The 23,049-nt window shown below is 37.3% G+C and overlaps 1 protein-coding gene across 5 annotated transcripts in view; it reads right to left on the reverse strand.

Moving 5' to 3' along the window:
- The window catches only part of FRMD6 (FERM domain containing 6), a 78,356-nt gene that overhangs the window by 34,321 nt on the left and 20,986 nt on the right, over window positions 1-23,049 (reverse strand). For 3 of the 5 annotated variants that reach the window (XM_045810384.2, XM_045810381.2, XM_045810382.2), the window contains exon 2: window positions 1,387-1,631. In XM_045810384.2, the coding sequence (XP_045666340.1) occupies window positions 1,387-1,485 (99 nt within the window). In that variant the 5' untranslated portion in view covers window positions 1,486-1,631. The remainder of the gene's footprint in view (window positions 1-1,386; window positions 1,632-23,049) is intronic. The other 2 variants (XM_045810383.2, XM_087855974.1) reach the window with 1 other exon arrangement.

Raw genomic sequence — 23,049 nt, forward strand, 5'->3', positions numbered from 1 at the left:
CTAAAACTGCGAAACTGTGGTGATTGTCAGAATAAAACCAAAATAATTGTGATAATAAGCAGAACCTTTCCCTGTCTAAATTTTTTAATGAAGCTACTTAAATGTCATATATATTCAGCATAACATTTAGAAATATTCTTTTACATAGCAATTGGGTTAAAAATATAGTAGCATATAGCAAAGAAAACCAATTCAAGGCATGCACTAAGGCAAGTTTTTCCCTAATTCCATCTGAATACAATCAGTGAAAGGAAGAATATGAAAGTCAATAATAGGGAGGGGGTCGAAAAATGCTAGGCATGATTCTGATTACCATAAACCTGTTTGGCAGCGTCTACCAAAACTAAACACAGATAAACCTTATGATTCACAACTCCACTCTTGAATAAACCCCAGAAATGTAGACATATGCATATACACATAAAATGCTCATAACAGTTTTGTTCATAATAGCCCGATACTTACAATAAGCTAATATCCATCAACAATAAATGGATAAACAAATTGGGCATATTCACACAATAGAATATTACACAACAATGAAAAGAAATTAGTGTTACATGCAATAGCATGAATGAATTTCACAGGCCAAATGTCTGACTGAAAGAAGCCAGATACAAAAGAGAACACACCACACAATTTCAGCTGCCTGGAGTTCAGAAACAAATTATAGAGGAGGAAATAGTTACTACCCTTCGGGTGGAGATTACGGTCTAGGAGTCACAAAAGATCTTTCTGGGGTACTGAAAATATACCATATCTCAAGCTGGACGATGATTACATGGGTATATACACTTGTAAAAATTCTCTGAGCTACACACTTAAGATTCCTACACATTGCTGTATGTAGATTATAACTCAATTTTAGAAGTTAAAAATAGTACCATATTCCTCAATGTCCAGGTTAACTAAGACAGTTAACTCTGACTCAAGAACCAAAAGCCACAGCTTAGTGCTCAAGTGCACAGCCTATTCTTGAAATTGGCTAAACACAGGCTACTATTAATGATCAAGATGCATATTAAGAAGCTAGCAATTATTACCATTTCATGTGTGTGACAACTCAAAGGCATTTAAAAAGCAAATTCATATTATATAATTAAAATTCATATTTCCGCAAAGAGTTCTAAAATAGCAAGGTGTTTTTCTATAATACAGTAACCAAAATTCTGTAATTTTACCCCCAGGTGAAAGAATGTTGAAAGCAGCTGCACTTAAGCCATAATTCAAAGTTTATACTTGTGTAGACAACTTTAACACCCCAATTCTGCTACATTACTCATGGCCTCATTCTGTAAGGCTTTCACCCTTCACCAGGTAATAACTTGAATGTGGTCACTGGTGGGAAGAGAATATTCAAACATTTCTAAAGTTGGATCTACTTACATTTATGATGATGTTCAGAGATTCATCGTTGGGAAGGAAAATACACACACTCCGGCGGTCTTGCATGACTCTGTTGTTATGGAAGTTCAATTTGTTCATTGTGTTGTGGGCTCTCTAGTGGTCAGGGCTGGGCTCCGAGTCCTCGGCGATTCCTCTGGTTCCGAGCACTCCAAAGCCAAACTCCGCTCCTCATCACACGCCCTACAGGAGAAGCAGCATGATGTTCCACTATGTAGGTTTCATAGCTGTAAAAAAGCCCAAATGCCAGCCATAAATAAAGGCAGCGAGACTGGTGAGGAGAGAGACAGGGAGATGAGCAACAGCACAACTGCTCCTGTTGGCACGGGGACAGCACATCTCAGAGCCAGGGCTGCTGGTTTAATAAATGAGAACGCACTGAAACGCATTCTGTATTTTGCCCACTATCAACTGTTTTAAAACTTTCATTCACAGTCATGAATTAAACATAAAGCCAGTGAGTGCCTCATCCATTCAAGGCAGTACTATGTGCTGCAGGGCTCACAGAAGCAGAGAGCCTGCCTTTGAGAAGTTTCCAAGCTCACGTGGGAGATAACAAAGGGTTCCATAAATAAACAAACAAAATGACAAAACAGCAGCAACAACAAAATTCTCCATCTCTTTTTTCCATTACAAACTCAATAAGTGTCTTGGCTCTTCCATTACATTCCTTCATCAACCACTGTGGTCTGGCTTTTACTTCCTTCGCTTCTGCCAAAGGAAGCCAGCGATCTTGAGACCATCTGCAGAATCTCTAGGATTCACTTCAATTGATCTCTCTCACTTACCCAGGTTAAGCCCTACCTACAACCTTTTTCTCCCTGAGTTTTTAAGGCTCTGCTCTCTCTCCTGATCCTTTAACCTGACAACACAAACAATACCTCTATGTACTTCACCAACCAACACAGAGAAATAACAAAACTGCACATGTCAAACCATGCTTGTATACAAAAGAACTGTGGATTTTGTGGACATCTAATCAGTTTATTAAACACATTATTTTTTAACTTCTCTCCGGTTTTCAATGTATACAGGTTTTTTTTTTGCAAGTAATGAAGATTTTTTTTTTAAAGATTTATTATTTGATAGAGAGAGACAGCACAAGCAGGGGGAGTGGTAGGCAGAGGGAGAAGCAGACTTCCCATAGAGCAGGGGGAGCCCGATGTGAGACTCAATCCCAGGACCCCAGGAACATTACCCGAGCCAGAGGCAGTCACTTAACCAACTGAGTTACCCAGGCGCCCAGTAATGAAGATTTTTATCTCCAATCTTCAATACTCACACCCTTTCTTTGTTTCATGTCTTATTGCATTGGCAAAACTTGTAGAATAATTTTAAAACAATGGGGGATGGTTTCTACCTTTAAATGTGTCTACCGTTTCATATATCATTGCTAATATAACACTATTCAACCAAGATATGTTAAGGCTAGTTGCCTCTCAAACCAAAGGTAATTATTTTTCTCCAATAGTATTTATATTGTCTCTTTCCCGCTATATTTGTAGGAACAGAAGAGAATGTCCAGGAATACAGAACTGTTTTACCAAGCAGAGAGTATAACCACACAGTTTTAATATGAAAAGCTACTTTCAGTGCTCACATAAATCTAAGCATAAATGAGATATAATCCGGTCTATTTGCTTAAGGTTAAATGTCCACCTATTATCAACAGGAAGATGGGAGAGAATATAATCTTACATGGCACTAGGAGTAAATATAAACTAGTATTTCTTTTTAAAGTATGAATAAAATACCATCCACAAGGCAGCTACTCAAATGGAGTAAAAACAAATGGTAACCTTATAGACAGTATTTCCTTATTAGGAAGGGGACCAAAAGCCCCCTTAGAAGTATTCTGCTTTTCTTAAAGGATCATAGCAATAGTTTCACATTAGGTTGTAGCCAGCACATCACCCTATAGGATCACTGAAGGTCAGCACTGCAGTTTATCTCCAGTATGGGATGGTTAGCCCATGTTTATGAGCACAAACTAAGTGCATCCCAAATCCAATTCACTTTTAGTTCAACAGTTGCAAAGCACAATTGGAAAACTGGTGTTGGCTGCCTCAATCACCTGGGTGTCTGTAATAAATACAGAATTCTGAGCACAGTGACATCTCTACTCACTCAGAATCTCCCAGGTCAGGGCCCAGGAATCTCCCAGGTATTTCTGACATATAGTCATGTATAAAACCCACACTTAAATTAACAGAAGGTACTGAGCAGACGGTTGGTTGTAATAGCTTCATAGTATACACTGGGAAAACATCATGAGGTATAGAATGGGGAATAAGCAACATATGTAAAAGACATCATCACTATCACTAGAAAAAAAAATCCTCAATGTTAAAGGCTCTGAGGAGTTCTGCAGGCAATTTCTCAAACTTACTTGGTCACTGAATACTTTCCCTCTCCTTTAAGTCCTATCTAAGTAAGGTCTGTGGAATAAATTTTTTTTAATAATATTTTTTTATTATATTATGTTAGTCACCATACAGTAACCCCCCGTTTTTGATGTAAAGTTCAATGATTCATTACTTGTGTATAACACCCAGTGCACCATGCAATACGTGCCCTCCTTACTACCCATCACCAGCCTATCCCATTCCACTTGAGAAGTATGGTTATAAAGCAATTTCCTGTCAAATCTTTAATGGCAGATTTTTTCCTACATATTGATCTATTTCAATACTTAGGCCTCCTCTCTATAAAAATCTTTTCAAGAAGAAATTATAAGCTATGATTAAATGCATCTTATTTAAATTCAAAATCTTAAATGATATTAATCCCAGTGTAATTCTTCTTATTTAAATCTACACTTCAAATTGAGTTACTTCTATAATTTTCCACCCCTAATGAAGCCAATTAAAGGGGGGGGGGTATTTCAACTGACCTACTTTCTAGAACTAAAAAAATAAACTAAGGAAAAAAATATCTTCTGAGATTTGAGATGTTTCCAGAGCTTCATTAAGATAATTTTCTAATTTCATTTGAGTACAATTTTTGCTTATTTTATGATTCAAATAATGCGGTAAAAAAAAAAAAGACTGGAGGAGGATTATTGAAGAAAATTTCATAAAAAGCAGAGTCTTTAAGAAGCAGTGCTGCCCCTTTGCTGCCTTCTCTGCTTGGAGGATGGCAAACTAAAAAGTCCTAAAAGAGAGATAAGATGAAGTTTTTACTTCACCCAGGACTGCATGGAAGCTGATTAAAAGGTTCCAGCGAAACAGCAAAATGCCTATATCTCTAATATGCTCCCGTATAAAATTTAATCATACACTGGACAGTCCTGGGGAAAAGAATCAGACTAAAATTTATACCAATTTGAATTGTAGAAATTAGCCTCTGAGCCCCTGGCTACATATGCTGTGTCCTCAGCTGAGTTCCAACTCAGCCCCAAGGAGAGCACATTTCTTACTCCAGGACAGCCCTTTTCTGTCCAGGGATCTTAGGAAGATTATTGCTTTTAGGATAGATATTTATGAAGAACACACCATGTTGTAGTATCACATTTTCCAGGCAACAACGAAACAGCTTTAATAATGATCAAACCCTATCCTGTCATCTTTATTAATATCCAACTTACAAATAAAATATGTTAAGCTATAAGATTCCCCCACTTGAATTTTAAACTCACATTATTATAAGTCCCTTCCTGATAAGCCCTGTTGGATAAAGTTACTTTGTTTCTTTTAAGAATCAGGAAGCCAGCACCTGATATATGTACACTGAATACTAGTTTTCATTTTTTAAAAATTACTGGAATTTACCTTTAAATTGGGTCACCCCCGAATGAAAGTATGAACTTGAGTTTATTAATAATATATCAATACTGGTTATCTGTTGTGACAAATGTAGCACCCTCATGTAAGATGTTAACAATAGGGGAAAGTGGGTACATGTGGGGTATCTAGGAACTCTTGTATTCTTTGCAAGTCCTATATATCTAAAAGTATTCTAAAATAAAAAAGTTTATTAAAAAAAAAAAAAGAACTAGGTTGCCAGAAATCTCCAACACATAATATAATCTCATTTTGAATGGAGGCAAAAGAGGATTCTCAATTCTGAGATTGTCACCCTAAAAAAAGTGAAAAGGTGGTACTGTGATATGATGAATTCTATAAAGCAAGCACGGTTAGTAGCCATATTTCAATAGTCAACAAGGTGTCTTTTTTACCTAACAAAAACAAGATCAAAATTTATTTTGGAAAACTGATCACAGAGAGCCCTAACTTTTAATTATTATACATTTAGGAAGCTCATGTTATATACACAGTACTATAATATTTATTTGCTTAAAGGCAGAACACAAAAGCAACAGAAGATGTGCTCCTATACCCTTGAGCTCAGAATCCAGTTTGGAACATACCTGTGCCAAGAAATTGAGGGTAATGATATTGTCCCTGCTTCCCAAGAGCTCATGTATTCTGATGGGCGACTCCTCATGGGAACACATAACAGCTGACAGCATGAAATATATCAATACTGTGGCTTACATCATTTTAGAATAAATAGTAGATAGTCTTTTAATGTATAATATTCCTAAAAGTGATATCAAAATGCCTTTGGTAAAATGGCTTGGTTTTCTAATTCATTTATTCACTCATTCCATGTATACACATTAAACATGTACAATGTACTAAGTATTGTTGTAGGCACAGAGCATATAACACTGAACAAAACAAATACTCTGCTCCGATGGTGCGAGACAATAAATATATAATATAGATGGTGATATGTACTGTCAAGAAAAATAAACCCAGAGTAGATGAGAGAGTTGATGGAGATAAGGTGGTAGTGTACACGTTATTTCATACAGGGAAATCAGGGGAAGTATTTCTTGTAAGTTGATATTTGAGCTGATAACAGAACTTAGAAAGGGACGTCATTTCTTTCTTTCCTTCCTTCCTTCCTTCCTTCCTTCCTTCCTTCCTTCCTTCCTTCCTTCCTTCCATCCCTCCATCCCTCCATCCCTCCATCCATCCATCCATCCATCCATCCATCCATCCATCCAAGGAAGAGTTTTCCAAATAGAGCGAACGCAAATGTCAAGGTTCACCCACTGTTCAGAAAAGGCAGAATAATAGCACTAATTACAGCTAACATTCAGTACATATATACTATGTGCCAGGTGCTACTGTTAAGCACTTATGATAGATTAAAGAAAACTATAAACTCTTTGCCATGTTTTCCATTAAGAGATGGGATCTATTTTCCCTTCCCCTGAATCTGGGCTTGCCCTGTGACTAACTCATGTTTGGTTAGAAGTTCTGCCTCATGGATAACTCATTTGGGCAAATGTCCTTTGTCTGTTATTTCAAGGCACTATCTCTACACTAATGGTTTAGTAGCTTACAGTTATCTTTCTTGTCTATTTCCCCAACTCAGATTTCTTTTTCTCTCCAATGGCAGGCAGATAGTATTTGATCATTAAGTGTGGGTTGTTTCACTTACTACACACGTCCTTGGACAAGGAAGAGCCTACAGCAGGGTTTCTTAACCTTGGCATTATTGACATTATGGATCAAATATCCTTTGCAGGGTGGGACATCCTGTGCATTGTAGCATGTTCAGCCACGTTCCTGGCCTCTACCCACTAGATGTCAGGAGAATCCCCCCACCTCCCAGTCGTGACAACCCAAAATTTCTTTGGATATTGTCAAATGCCCCCTTTGGGGAAAAATGACCCACTGTTGAGAACCAACTATTGAGAAAAGTTTCCTTAAAGTCATTACTTTTTACCATACAGCTGTGTTTTTTTTTTTTTAAATATAGGCATATCTTGTTTTATTGCACTTTGCTTTACTGCACTTCACAGATAATGTGTTTGGTGTGGGGAGGTTATCTGTCTGGTTTTTGTTTGTTTGTTTGTTTGTTTTTACAAATTTAAGGTTTGTGGAAAGCCTGTTGGCAACATTTCTCCAATAGCATTTGCTAACTTTGTGTCTCTGTTTCACATTTGGTAATTCTCACAATATTTCAACTTTTTCATTATTATTATATTTGTAATGGTGATCGTGATCTTAAATGTTACTACTGTAATTGTTTTAGGGTGCCCATATAAGACAGTGAACTTAATCAATAAATATGGGTGCTCTGACTGCACCACCAACCAGCCGTTCCCTGTCTCCCTTGCCTCCCTATTCTCTGCAAAACAATGATATTGGAATAAGAACAATTAATAACCCTACAGTGGTCTCTAAGCATTCATGTGAAAGGAAGAGGTGCATGCCTTCCACTCTAAATCAAAAGCCAGAAATGATTAAGCTTAGTGAGGAAGGCAATGCAAAAGCCAAGACAGGCCGAAAGCTAGGCCTCCAGCACCACTTAGCCAAATCGTGAATGCAAAGGAAAAGTTCCTAAAGGAAAAGTGCTACTTCAGTGAACACAAAAATGATAAAAAAGCAAAACAGCTTTATTTAGCGGTCTGGATAGATCAAACCAGGCACAACATTCTCTTAAGCCAAAGAATAATCCAGAGCAAGGCCCTCTCTTCAATTCTAGGAAGGCTGAAAGAGTTGAGGAAGCTGCGGAAGAAATGTATGAAGCTAGCAGCGGTTGGTTCATGAAGTTTAAAGAAAGAAGCCATTCCAATAACATAAAAGTGCAAGGGGAAGCAGCAAGTGCGGATGGAGAAGCTGTAGCAAGTTATCCAGAAGATGTAGTTCAGATAATAAATGAAGGTGGCTCCACTCAACAACAGATTTTCAGTGTAGGCGAAACAGCCTTCTGTCAGAAGAAGATGCCATCTAGGATTTTCATAACCAGAGAGGAGAAGTCAATGCCAGGCTACAAAACTTTAAAGGACAGGCTGACTCTCTTGCTAAGGGCTAATGCAGCCGGTGACTTGAAGTTGAAGCTAATACTCGTTTACCATTCCGAGAATCCTAGGGTCCTTAAGAATAATGCTAACTCTACCCTGCCTGTGCTTTATAAACCGAACATCAAAGCCTGGATGACAGCACATGTTTACAACATGGTTTACTGGATATTTTAAGTCCAGCATGGAGACCTACCACTCAGGAAAAGATTCCTTTCAAAATATTACTGTTCATTGACAATGCCTGGTCACCCAAGAGCTCTGATGATGTACAACTGAGAGTAATGCTGTTTTCAAGCCTGCTAACACAACATCCTTTCTGAAGCTGATGGATCAAGGAGTCATTTTGACTTTCTAGTTTTATTATTTAAGAAATACTTTCCATAAGGCTATAGCTGCCATGGGTAGCAATCCCTCTGATAGATCTGGGCAAAGTCAATTGAAAACCTAGAATCACCATTCTAGATGCCATTAAGAACATCATGATTCATGGGAAAAGGTCACAATATCAACATGAACGGGAAGTCTGGAAATCGTGGATTCCAACCCTCATGGATGACTTTGAGGGGTTGAAGACTTCAGTGAAGGAAGTAACTGCAGATGTAGGGGAAAAAGAGAAAGAAATAGAATTAGAAGTGGAAGCTGAAGATGGGACTGAATTGCTACAATCTCAGGATAAAACTTGAATGAATGAGGAGTTGCTTCTCTTATAGATGAGGAAAGAAAGTGATTTCTTGAGATATAATCTACTGGTGAAGATGCTGTGAAGACTGTGGAAATGACAACAAAGTATTTAGAATATGACATAAACTTAGCCAATAAAGCAGCAGAAGGATTTGAGTATTGAAGCCACTTTTGAAGGAAGTTTTGCTGCAGGTAAAATGCTATCAAACAGCATCACATGAGACAGAGAAATTGTTTATGAAAGGAAGAGTCAACTGATGTGGCAAACTTCATTACTGTCTTATTTTAAGAAATTGCCACAGCCATCCCAACCTCCAGCAACCACCACCCTGATCAGTCGGCAGCCATCAATGCAGAGGCAAGACCTTCCCGCAAAAGAATTATGACCTGATAAAAAATGAGATGATGATTAGCATTTTTTTGAGCAATATAGTATTTTGAATTAAGGTGGTACAGTTTTTTAGACATAATACTATTGTGTACTTAATGGACAATAGTAGAGTGCAAATATAACTTTTATATGCACTGGGAAACTAAAAGTTCATTTGACTCACTTTATTATAGTATTCACCTTTCTGCTGCGGTCTGAAATCCAACTTGCAAAGTCTCGAGGTATGTCTGTAATAGTACAACATTTACTAAACACATATTTTCCAACTAAAGGTCAGCAATTGAGTCAAAACTCAGGAACCTAGCTTGAATCTTGAAGTCAATTTTTTCAACCTTTTGAATGTCTTATTGGTCTCTGGCTTCAGAGGCTGCTTTGATGTTTAGCCTTCTTGAAACTTAAATTTTTAATGGAGTGGTCTGCCAAACTTCTCACATAAGTACACTTCTATTATCAGGTACTTACTCCTGGAGAGTCCTACATTTTGACTTTATACCTGGAAATATAAAAACAGACCCGGAAACAAATAATAGCTGATTTTCAGTTTGTCTGTATGCTCTGTATTATGAAGATTTTTTTTTCTTAAGTAAGGGTAATTTGCTTATAAGAGTCATTTTGGGACTACAGAAATATTTTTCTCCCTTAATTTGAAGAATAATTGAACACTGTCCATTTCATGTCCTTTTTTTGCAGTTACTGTTTTATCTGAAAAGGAAAGTAGTTGACATCTATCAACTACCTGGAGTCAAACCCTCTAGAAAGAACATCATTCTTTGTTGCTCTTTCCCATGTTCCAACCATTGCTCTTGTAGATAAATGAGGGACTGTGAAAAGCTTAAGATCACTTTTCATATGGTTGAACTTCAACTGTTTAGAGACAACAGGGACAGAATATTGATTAAAAAGATGGATTTAATCTCTCCAAAGAGTCAAACCTGAATCCTAATCTGGGTTCTACGATGACCATGGGCAAGTAACCTAATCTCTGAGCTTGATTCTTCACCTGTAAAATATGTAATTTTGGCCTTCTAGAACTATGACAAAGATTAAATAAGATAATGGATATAAAGTATTAGGTATCAGGTTGTTGGGGGGATGGTTCATTGAAACAACAGTCATGAGTTGCCAGGTCATAAAAAGACACATCTACAACTGATCAACAATACATATTACCTAGAGATCTGGAATTTAGAGCCAGATGCAACAACTGGGCTAAACTTTGGGAGGTCTACTTTGGGGTGGGGAAGTTAAGTGTACAGCTGATATAAATGGGGCAGTTGCATTATATTAGGTGGTGACTCCTTGAACTCTTATATATTGAAAAAGAAAACGTATATATGAGTGCATAGGTTCAAATGTATGCTAGATGACCAAAAGATGGAAGGTAGAAGACATCTGTGTCATTCTGTTTGGCACCATCTTTCCACTGGGAGTGCCCCTCTCCAATCCCACATATTTCCAGTAGGGCTGTCAATGAGTGTATTCTCTACTTTGGAAGGGTGAAGACATGACGTAGGGTATGAATGTGACCCAAAGCTGGCCAAACAGGGTGCCCCATTCTCCAGTCACGGTGCTTGGTCTGAAGGGTGAACGTATAATCCAAGTAAAGCCAGAATTCCTCCATGAAATTTGTTATATAAATGCTAGGATGGAGAGAGCTACTCTTTTCTTTGGACAAAGGATAATACTCTCTCTGATGAATATTCGTCATTAGCAAAGAAGATCTGGAAGGCCAAAACGAAAAGTTTAGGTGGCTGAGTTGCAGTTCAGACACTACTATTCTGGAAGAGTACCACACAGAGCAAATTGAGAACTGATCAAGTTACAGTATAGTTGTAGCAATTTTAGTAAAAGCATTTTTATTTTTTTAATTATTTTTTTAGTAAAAATATCTTTAACTTGGCGTCTATTTTATAAATTTAGTAAAGGGAAAATTTGCTAACTACTAAATGCAATCTAGTACAGACTATAACCTGACTATAGCATTTTTACATTATACAACTATAAGTGGCTACGTATGTTACTTGAAATGCAGCTGTTATATATAGTTAATATATGTAAAGTGTTATGCAAATATACATATTTTATCAATGTGAGCATATTTATATATTGTACATCTATAATATATGCATGTAAGTCCATACATATCATACAAGTAATAACTACACTTGAAATGTAGTATTGAACGAAGAGAAATATTAAGTTTGGAAAGTGGGAATATACTTAGAGGCAATATAATGTGCTGCTTAAGAGCATGGATTGAGACTGGCTAGATTTGGATCCCAGCTGAAATGCCTGAAACCTGGGTGCCCTTGGGCAAGGCTCTTAACTTCTCTGTACCCATTTTTCTCACCTCCGAAATCAAATTGTTGTGAAGATTATTAAATCGGCTACTCTTTATTACCAGGTAACATTATTGATGTCATGTTGCAGAAAGTAAGGGGAAAAACTGCTTTTTGGTAGTATGTGGTGGTTAAAATCAATCTATTCTGTCATTAATCATCTTTTTATTTTTTTAAGATTTTATTTATCTATTTTGAGAGAGAGCACACAGGCACGAGAGCAAGTGAGCAAGTGGGCATGAGCGAGGGGGAGGAGCAGAGGCACGGGGAGAAACAGGCTCCCTCAAGGAGCCCGACGCGGGGCTCGATCCCAGGACACCGGCATCATGACCTGAGCCAAAGGCAGACCCTTAACCGACTGAGGCACCCAGGTGCCCCTGTCATTAATCTTATCTTGAGTTCTAAAAGAAATAGTATTTTTCTCTTGTCTGTAGCTAATAGATTATTTTGTTTCTCTATTTATTAATTAGATTTGCTACACACACCTCAGGGCTGGGAATGGCAAAGCACCTTCCAATCAAAGTGAACTTGAATTGGTGCCTACGAATGCTTATCATACTCTAAGGAATAGAATTATGTTTGCACCCTTTGACCCAATAATCTGACTTCTGGGGAATGTATAAAAAGGAAATAATTCAACCAAAGCACATCACACTTTTGATCACAAGTACTCACTAAACTATTATCCATCAGAGTAAAAACTGGGGGAAAAAAAACCTAAATAGCTTAATAACAGGAATGGATTAGCAAATTGTAGTACACCAATAAAAAACACGATTTATTGAGCACATTCTCCCCAAATCACAAATATCCACTGTAGCCCAAAATTACTCTGTTTCACTATGTTTTTAGAACAGAACTAGCAGAAATAAAGAAAGCCCCTAAATCAAATAGGTAGAAAGAAAGACAGTAAGATAATAAGGCCGGAAGAAAGACAGAGAGAGAAAGAAATCAATCAATCACGAATATCCTGTTAGTCAATGAGCAAGCATATAAGCTAACTGGTACTTGAGTCCTCCAGCACTTCATTAAAATATACTCCTTTTTGTCTCTCACATCATTTCTAAATTCTGGCCCTTAGAGACCTTCTGTTTGAAAAGTTCAAATTCACACATTAGAAACAATAGGAAATAATACAATTATATTTTAAGTTAAATGCTAAATTGTGTGGTAAATTGAAGGCTGTCCGTGGATTTGTGGAAAGGCTGAGAACAGAGGGAAGTGCAGCTACTGAGGAAAGATTTCATGGAGGGAGATGAAATGGTTTGTATGCATTGGGGAGAAAAAGGATGACAAGAGTGTAAAGTCATACAGATAAGGGCCCCAGGTAGGGAGGTAGGAGAGAGGCCTGAGCCCCTCAGAGTATCTGTGTTGCTGTCCCATGATGCAAACTCAGACTGAATAGATGAGAAATCAGCCTGGGGAGTGTTCCCCTGTATTACAAGGAATCTCCTTCAGCACCCTGACCAGGCTTCCAGGGAGACTCACTGGGACATCACAACAGTATCCTATAGAGTGGGTCATTTTTCGAAGTTTTGTTCTATGCTAACTCAACCAATCACATTCTCTAGCTTTGGCAACAGTTTTGCACCCTGTGGTATTCTGACACCTAGCCTTTCAAAGTTTGCCCTTCTTTGTCATTATTTTCTGCTAAGACCATACTCACTTTATTCACTTGATTACAGACGCCAAGTACAGGGTAATGATAATAGTGGTATGCAGGAAAATGAAACCATCGCTTTTTTTACACTTGAGATTAAAAATATATTTCTGCAAAGCATGATTCTGGTATACTCTCTAGACAGAATAGTAATACGCACAATTCTGTTAATAGGAATTATAATGACTTCTAACCTGGATTTCATAAAAGAAGTAATGGGCACAACAATCAGACAAGAAAAAGAAAAGGCATCCAGATTGCTAAGAAAAAGTTAAACTATCACCATCTACAGATGACATGATACTATACATAGAATACTCTAAAGACCAAAAAAACTATTAGAATAAATGAATTAAGCAAAGTTGCAAGACACAAAATTAATACACAGATATCAGTTGCACCTTTCTATACACTAATAAGTAGCAGAAAGAGAAATTAAGAAAACAATCCTAGACATATCCAATAAAGGGTGAGTATTCAAAATAGATAAAGAACTTATATATGGCCATTCGGATGGCTAACAGACACATGAAGAGATGCTCATCATCACTTTTTAGGGAAACACAAATTAAAACTACTGTATCACCTTGTACCTGTCAGGATGGCTAAAATCAACAATACAAGAAATAACAGGTGTTGGTGAGGATGTGGAGAAAGGGGAACCCTCTTGCAGTATTGGTGAGAATGCAAATTAGTGCAGCCACTGTGGAGAACAGTATGAAGGTTCCCCAAAAAGTGAAAAACAGAACTACACTAAATGATCCAGTAATAGCACTACTGGACATCTACCCCAGAAATACGAAAACACTATCCAAAAGGATATGTGCACCCCTCTGTTTACTGCAGCATTAATTACAATAGCCAAGAAATGGAAGCAGCTCAAGTGTCCACTGATAGATGAATGGATAAAGAAGATGTGGTATATATATACAATGGAATATAATTCAGCCATGAAAAGAATGAAATCTTGCCATTTGCAATAACAGGGATGGAGCTAGAGGGTATAATGCTAAGTGACATAAGTCAGTCCGAGGAAGACAAATACCGTATCATTTCACTCATATGTAGAATGAACAAAAAGAAAGAGAGAGAAAAAAACCAAGAAACAGACTCTTAACTACAGAGAACAAACTGATGGTTACCAGAGGAGAGGTGGGTAGGGGAATGGGTGAAATAGGTGATGGGGATTAAGAGGTGCACTTGTGATGATCACAGGGTGATTAAAATAAAAACTTAAAAAAAAATGATTCCACTTACAATTGCATGAAAAAGAATAAAATACGTAGGAATAAACTTAACCAAGGAGATGAAAGACCAGTAAGACTAAAAATTGTAAAACATTAAAGAAAGAAATTGAAGACACAAACAAATGGAAAGATATTCCATGGTCACAGATTGGAAGAATTAATACTGTTAAAATGTCCATGCTACCCAAAGCAATCTACAGATTCAATGCAATCCCTATCAGAATACCAACAATATTTTTCACAAAACTAGAACAAATAATACTAAAATTTGTATGGTACCACAAAAGGTTCCAAATAGCCAAAGCAATCTTGAAGAAGAGGAACAAAGCTGGAAGTATCACAATCCCAGATTTCAAGATACACTACAAAGTTAGAGTAATCAAAACACTACGGTACAAGCACAAAAACAGATACATAGATCAACAGAACAGAATAGAGAACCCAGAAATAAATACATGCCTTATATGGTCAATTAATCTATGAAAAAGAAGGCAAGAATATACAACAAAGAAAAGACAGTCTCTTCAATAAATGGTGCTGGGAAAACGGGATGGCTATATGCAAAAGAATGAAACTGGACCACTTTATCACACTACACAGAAAAATAAACTAAAAATGGACTGAAGACCTAAACGTGAGGCCTGAAACTATAAAACTCCTGGAAGGAACCATAGGCAGTAATTTCTTCAACACTGGCTTTAGCAACATTTTCTAGATGTCTCCCAAGGCAAAGAAAACAAAAATAAAATTAAGCTATTGGGACTACAGCAAAATAAAAAGCTTTTTCACAGTGAAGGAAACCAACAAAACAAAAAGTCAACCTAATGAATGGGAGAAGATATTTGCAAATGATATATTCAGTAAGGGGTTAATATCACACATAAAGAACTTATACAACTCAACACCAAAAAACCCCAAATAACCCTAAAAATGGGCAGAGGACCTGAACAGACATTTTCCCAAAGAAAGCATACAGTGATGCTCAACACCACTAATCATCAGGGAAATACCAATCAAAACCATAATGAGATATCACCTTACATCCGTTAGAATGCCTAAACAAAAGGAAATAACGAGTGTCAGCAAGGATGTGGAGAAAAAGGAATTCTCATGCACTGTTGGTGGGAATGCAAACTAGTACAACCAACTGTGGAAAACAGTAAGGAGGTTCCTCAAAAAATTAAAAGTAGAATTACCATATGACCCAGTAATTCCACTACTCGGTATTTACCCAAAGAAAACAAAAACACTACTTTAAAAAGATACGTGCACCCCTATGCTTGTTGCAACCTTACTTACAACAGCCAAGATATGGAAGCAATCTAAGCGTCCACTGATAGCTGAAAGGATAAAGAAGATGTGGTGCATAAACATACATGGAATATTACTCAGCCACAAAGAAGGATGAGATCTTGCCATATGCAAAAAAATGGATGGACCTATTATACTAAGTGAGGGTATTATACTAAGTGAAATAAGTTAGACAGAGAAAGACAAATACCATATGAATTCACTTGTCTGTAGAATCTAAGAAAATAAACAAAAAGCAGAAAGAGATCCAAAAATACAAAGAATTGGTGGTTACTAGGGGAAAGGGGGGGCAAATGGGTGAAGGGGAGTGGGAGATACAGGCTTCTAGTTATGGAATGAAGAGGTCAGGGGTATGAAAGGTACAACATAAGGAATAGTCAATGACACTGTAATAGCATTGTATAGTGACAGATAGCAGCTACACTCGTGGTTAGCATAGCATAACATAGAAACTTGTCAAACCACTATGTTGTATACCTGAAACTAATGTACCACTTTGTGTCAACCATACTTTAATTTTAAAAAAAGTAATGAGATCTTTACAATTATTTTTTTGTAATTTTTTATAATAATTTTTTATTATGTTAGTCAACATACAGTACATCCTCGGTTTTTGATGTAATGTTCCATGATTCATTATTTGCATATAACACCCAGTGCACCATGCAACATGTGCCCTCCTTAATACCCATCACCGGCCTATCCCAATCCCCCACCCTCCTTCCCTCTGAAGCCCTCAGTTTGTTTCCCAGAGTCCACAGTCTCTCATGGTTCATTCCCCCTTCTGTTTACCCCTCCCTTCATTCTTCCCTTCCTTCTCCTACCGATCTTCCTATTTCTTATGTTCCATAAATGAGTGAAACCATATAATTGTCTTTCTCTGCTTGACTTATTTCACTTACAATTATTTTAAATATTTCAAACACCTTGATAAAACTGGAGAAAAAAAAAACTGGCACATTTATCCATGGTAATATTTCAAGGAAAACCAAGAGATCATTCACTTAAGTAATTTTAATACCATTGGGGCACCTGGGTGGCTCAGTCGTTAAGTGTCTGCCTTTGGCTCAGGGCGTGATCCTGGCGTTCTGGGATCGAGCCCCACATCAGGCTCCTCCACTGGGAGCCTGCTTCTTCCTCTCCCACTCCCCCTGCCTGTGTTCCCTCTCTCGCTGGCTGTCTCTCTGTCAAATAAATAAATAAAATCTTAAAAAAAAATTTTTAATACCATTTTTCAAGTGCTTATTTTGATAGCAAACTTAGTTTTACATCCCTGCTTTAAAAAACGAAAATTTATTTTGATAGACAATCTTTTCAAACGTGAGGCCCAAGGAAGATGGGGGAGAAGAAGGACAACAAAAGTGATCCTCTGCGGTCGAAAGGTTGGGATTTAGTTGCTATACATATACTTAAAAACTAATCTTAGTTAAAAAAAAAAAAAGCCTTCCTTCTGTCTAGTCTATCATTCTAGTACCTTATATCTGCCATACATCTTCACTATATTCTCACCTGGATTTCTAAATGTTCTGTCTTGTTTCACTCCTTAAGTCTGTCACCCCCATAATGCTGCCAGGGTGACTTCGTTAAACTGCACATCTGATCTCACATCCCAGCTCACACTCTTCCACGCTATAGCACTTCTACGGAAAACACCGAAACTCTAAGGCACCGTCTTTCACCATCGGGTTCCATCCAGCCTCTGTGTGGCCATTCTCTAACTCATGTCGTACATTTACTACAATTGTTTTCCTTGTAGCTCTCAGAGCAAGTCTTGCTGTCCTATGTCTGTGCTTTTGACTGTGCTGTTCCCTCCGCCTAGATATCCTCCCTTGCATATTATCTACCCATCTCCAAAAGAACAAGAACAAAATATCTTCGTTCTCCCCCGAAAACTCAAGATACCTGTCTGGGAAGCATGCTTTCACATTGGTAGGCAGCTGCGGGTCACTTCCCTTGCACTCTTATCACCCTTGTATTTGTTGGCAAGTCTGTGTCCCTGTAGAGAACTGGAATCTCCTCCAGGATAGGATCCATCAGCATCTTTATGTCTCTAATGTCTGCAGTAGTGATGGGTCTATAATAGGCACACGGTAGGAAGTGAGGAGTAAATTATTTATAAATTCACTGGACATGTGAATTCTCTAGAAATTAAGATTAAATTTATGAGGATGCCCCAGTGGCTCAGTTGGTTAAGTGTCTGCCTTCAGTTCAGGTCACGGTCCCAGGTCCTGGGATCAAGTCCTACACTGAGCTCCTGCTCTGCGGGAGCTTACTTCTCCCTCTACCTGCCACTCCCCCTGCTTGTGTTCTCTCTCTCTCTCTTTCTGACACATAAATAAATAAATAAATAAGATCTTTTTAAAAAAAATTAAAATTCTGTTTTTTGAGAAGCATTCCCCCACCCCACCCCAGAAATGGGAATCAGTATTGGTCACAGCTTCTTAAATATTTTCTGCATGTTAATTACAGGGGACAAGGTGCATATTTTTCCTTGTCTTTAAAAGTAGAGGACAAACATGAAAGAATACTAATCTCCAAACTGTCAACAAAATACAGTTTCTAGGAAGGTTTCCCTATGTATCAAGTTAAGCCAGCTTATGTAAAAGCAAATATATAAAAAGATATATTGGTTGGGAGGCATTAAATCACAAGTGGCAAAATTATTCCAACTCAGACTTGAACTCTGTTAGCCAAATTGCCTGGGTTTGACTATTAGCCAGCTATTTCCTAGCTATATGACCTTGGACAAGTTCTTTCACCTCTCTACATCTCCGCTTCCATGTCTGTAAAATGGAAATAACAGCATCTACTTTAAAGTTTGACATAAGGCATATGGTAGACACTATAGAAATGTTAACTATTAGTAAACTAGTTAAATGCTATAAGGGAAATTTATAAAAACCAAAGTAACTTGAAGGCTACAAGTAGAATGAAAGGGCTTTAGGGCAGTTTGATGTGGTAGTTTGAGATGTCATGCAAAACCTAGTTTCTTCCTTGTACCTGAATCACTGTGCTTTAAGGCTTGCATCTCTCAGAGTGGTCAAATAAACCAGAATGAGGAAGCAAACAAGAGTAATGATACTCAGCCTAACTGGATGTCTTAGGTCACCAGCACCCCCATCATAGGGCAGGAGTAAGGAATAGTTAGACTAGCTAAGGCCACCCGAGGCCCACCTCAACAGCTTCCCCTGAAGTACATGGACATCAAAACAAAAATCTGAGTACCTTTGGGAAGCTGGGAGGTGAGGGGAGATGCTAGCTAGGCAACCAAAAAAAGAACAAAGGCAATGGTAAAATTCATGAATTTTCGACCAGAGAAACTTTAGTTTTTCACAGCCATCTGTATTCAAAAGTCATATCAGGTTTAGCAACCAGGCACAGAAATTCCTTTCAACCAAGATGAATTTCTAGCATGACATCGCCAACAAAAAGTGCTGTTCTCAGGGAAAATCCTCCAGCTTAGAAGCATCTGCTTCTAATTTCCACAATGAAATCTTTGATTCCTTCATTCATGGGACTTGCACACAATTCCCTCTGACCCTGGAACTGCAGCTTTCTAGATACGATTTTGCTAATAATTCTCATTATCTGGTAGCAATATAGAAATTCTTATATTACACAGGAATCTTAACATTGACTTTACTTATTTTTCCCCTGAATATTTTTTTCCAAAGACAGTATAATGCCTTTAAGGAAGACTGAATTAAGCATTTGGGAAGTTGCTAACTTTATTTTAACATTGCAGAAGGATTTTCCATATTATTAAATGGTTCTTAACAACACCAAAATAAATGTACAAACTGGAAAGGCAAAGTCCACTGATCGTAGAAGAAGTAAAATATGGTATGTTGAAACAATTCAGTGAACGTTAATGAACCACAGCCATACGATAACAACTATGAATCTCAGACAATGTTCAGTGAAAAAACTTATAGAAGAATATATACAATTCCTTTCTATAAATACAAAGTTCAAAAACAGGTGACTAACCAATAATTCATTGAGACATAATATATATTGGCAAGACTATGAAGAAAGGCAATGTAATGATTAACCTCAAAATGGTGCTGGATTGGGTAGTCTGGGAATAGGGGATGTCTTCAGAAAGTGGTGGGAGCTACAAAGGAGCTAGAGAAATATTATTTTTCTTATGCCTGGTAGTGGATACAACGATGTTGATTACTATTTTTGTTTAAAACGTACATAGACATTCTAAACACTTTTCTGTCTACTTCATAATTAAAAAAATAAAATTTATCAAGGTGTTGTTGAAAATGCTGTGAATAACTACATATTGGTGAGTAAACTTGAGAAAGACACACAGGTAGGACAAGTATGCAATCCTGTTATAATAGCCTGTTACTTTCAACATAAAATAAATCCACTGAGGATCATATACAAAGACTTAAACTACAGCAAACTAAAATAATCCTTGTAAAATATCATTGTGCTTACTACACAATTGTTTCCATGGCCCAGAAATGGGGGAAAGCCTTAGATATTCTGGTGTTGTTAATTAATTCTTACAGGATTATTTACAATTTGGTAGTATGTGTATGTATTAATTTCTGGGATTCTATCTACTACTAAATGGAAAAAATAATGCAATAAAATAACAACCAAATGAAAACTTCACCACCATATCAGATTCACAGATGATCTACTCCAACCTCTTAATTTCATCGGTAATGAAACTGACGCTATGAGACACTGATCTGCCAAGATGACACCCGTCAGTCTTGGGCACCCATTAAGCTTTTCTTTTCGGGATTTTTCTTCTCTAAATTCTGTTCAAAAGCACCCATGAGTAAGGAACAATTTAATTTAATCTAGTCTCTTCAAAAAGTTTGTTTTTATATAAAGTTAAGAAACATGCTAAAATGATTTACTAAAGGAAAAGTACTGAAATGCTAATAAAGTTGTAGAATTATATGCAAAAGTTTCATGAAGCCAGAAAAAGAGTCTGAGATGCTAGGAATCCATATTTTACGCTTACACACATAAATTATGGGCTGCAATTATTTTGTTAACCAGACACACCCGAAAGAGTAGCATTTGCAGCATTTCCTCCACACCCTCCCACATGCACACATGTGCCAAATGTGCGGAATGGTGTGAAGTAAAACTCACAGGTCCAGGTACTCTTTACAGTAAAAGAAGATCAAAATCACCATCTATAGACTTCAAAGTAAAAGATTTCTCTGGACATTCTAACAAGGCTTTATATTGCCACAAAAGTTCTTATTTAACACCCCTTTGGGGGTTTGTCTGTGAATACGTAAGTTAGAGACAAAGTTATCACATAAACTTATAAAGACATCTGAAAATACCAATTTCAAAACTCAAAGAAAACAATGATTATTTTAATCATTAAAAAAAAAAAAAGCCTGAAACTCTGGCTTTTTCAAAGTTCTTACTTAAGAAAACACAAATGTTTATTTTATATAGGGCTTCCCTGTTATTTATGGATACCCCATTCCCCGGGAGTATCGGCCAACCATTAGCCAATCTACTCTAAGAAGATTGAGGTGATTCTGTTATTCTGGAGAAACACAAACCCACGACTATTATTATGGCTGCTGTGGGGAACATCTTGGGGAGCCGAGGCTGCATCCCTTAGGTTTTCCCCAAGGTAATCATCACTGAGAAGCTGGCTCTCCTCTACCCGTCAACCAGCATTAAGTACCCTTAGCTTACTTTTAGAAGATAACTACCATAAATTTGCCAGTTCCATCAAGTGCGAAATCTTATTTTCAAGTAGTATTTACCTATATAGTAATATTCTATTTCCCACATGCCAACTCACAGGCCTCGTTTTTAGAACTCTTCTCAACCAGGGTTTTGAAATAAGATAAAAAAAACCAAAGCCACCTCAGCTATTACCTGTATATTCCAAAGAGAGTAGAAGGAAAAGCCATTTATCAGTGAACCTCTGGGCTCCTGGGTGTGTAAAGTCTACACGGTCTAACAGCGTGTCACTGAATAGCCCAGTCAAGTTGTCTCCATTTGACCTACTTGTTCACTATTTTCTGGCTCTGTGATGTGCATCCCTCCGGCACACTGCCAAAAGACAACATTCCTCCTTATAGTAATCATCCTCTAATAATTTGAGGGAGCCTTAAAAGTCTGGTTTTTAAAGGGTGTGGAGGAAGGAAATCAGAATTACACTTTACCCTACAATGACAGGGTTAATCCTCTATGAAAAATGGAACCATAACTCAACCTTGAACTTAAAACAAACCAATCAAACAAAGAAAAAACAGAAACCAGCCTATCTCTGTTTAGCACTGCTTTTTTTATACGGCTCTAATCACCCTGGAAAGGCAACAAGTCCTGAGGCTGAACCATAGACTTTGATCCTGAAAAAAACAGATGAGCAGCCTATTCCACGGTCAGCCATTCCTCAAGGCAGGACCACTGTCCAATACCAATGGAGCATCACTGTCATCATATTCCCTTAATCATATCTAAGAAAATGTTATATGATGCCAACAAATGTCTTGGAATCTTATCATCTCCAGGGGCAAAACTATTCAAATGTTCAAAATGTACTCATTAAGAGAGGAGTGCCTATTTTCTTTCATGACCTTCACATTTGGAAAACTGAATTAAGAAAACATGGTGTTGGTACTAATCATGGGCTCTCCAGAGAAAGCTGGATGAAAATTCTTTTTCAGATAAGGTTTGGAAAGTTGTAAGTTACCTACTGGTAACCTTCAATACAGTTCTTGATAATGAAGAGACAAGTTCAGAAATTTCCTCTAACGAGTCTTTCAAAAACATCTTCCAATTGCATTAATCTGTCTAGAATTTGGAAATTACTTGCTCTAAGAGTAGAAGTGATGACAGTTTATGAAAAATCTACAGCTAATATTACACTTAATGGTGAAAGACTGAATGGCTTTCTTCTAAGATGGGAACAAAGCAAGTATATCTGCTCTTACCACTCATATTCAAAGTTGGAAGGCTTACTATCTGATTTCAGACTTAGTATAAAGAATACATGCATTAATCAAAGCAGTAAAATATTGGCCTAAAGAGATACTGGTTAATGGAATAGAAAGTCCAGAAATAGAGGCATCCTAAAACGTCATTTGATTTTTGATAAAGGTGCTAAGGTACTTTGGTGAGGGAATAAACTTTTTTAACAAATAGTGCTGGAACAATTAGATATTCATACAGAAAATAACTGA

The sequence above is a fragment of the Ursus americanus genome, chromosome 26 (genome assembly GCF_024610735.1).
Source record: "Ursus americanus isolate L20-20 chromosome 26, mUrsAme1.1.p, whole genome shotgun sequence".
NCBI classification, from domain to species: Eukaryota; Metazoa; Chordata; class Mammalia; order Carnivora; family Ursidae; genus Ursus; species Ursus americanus.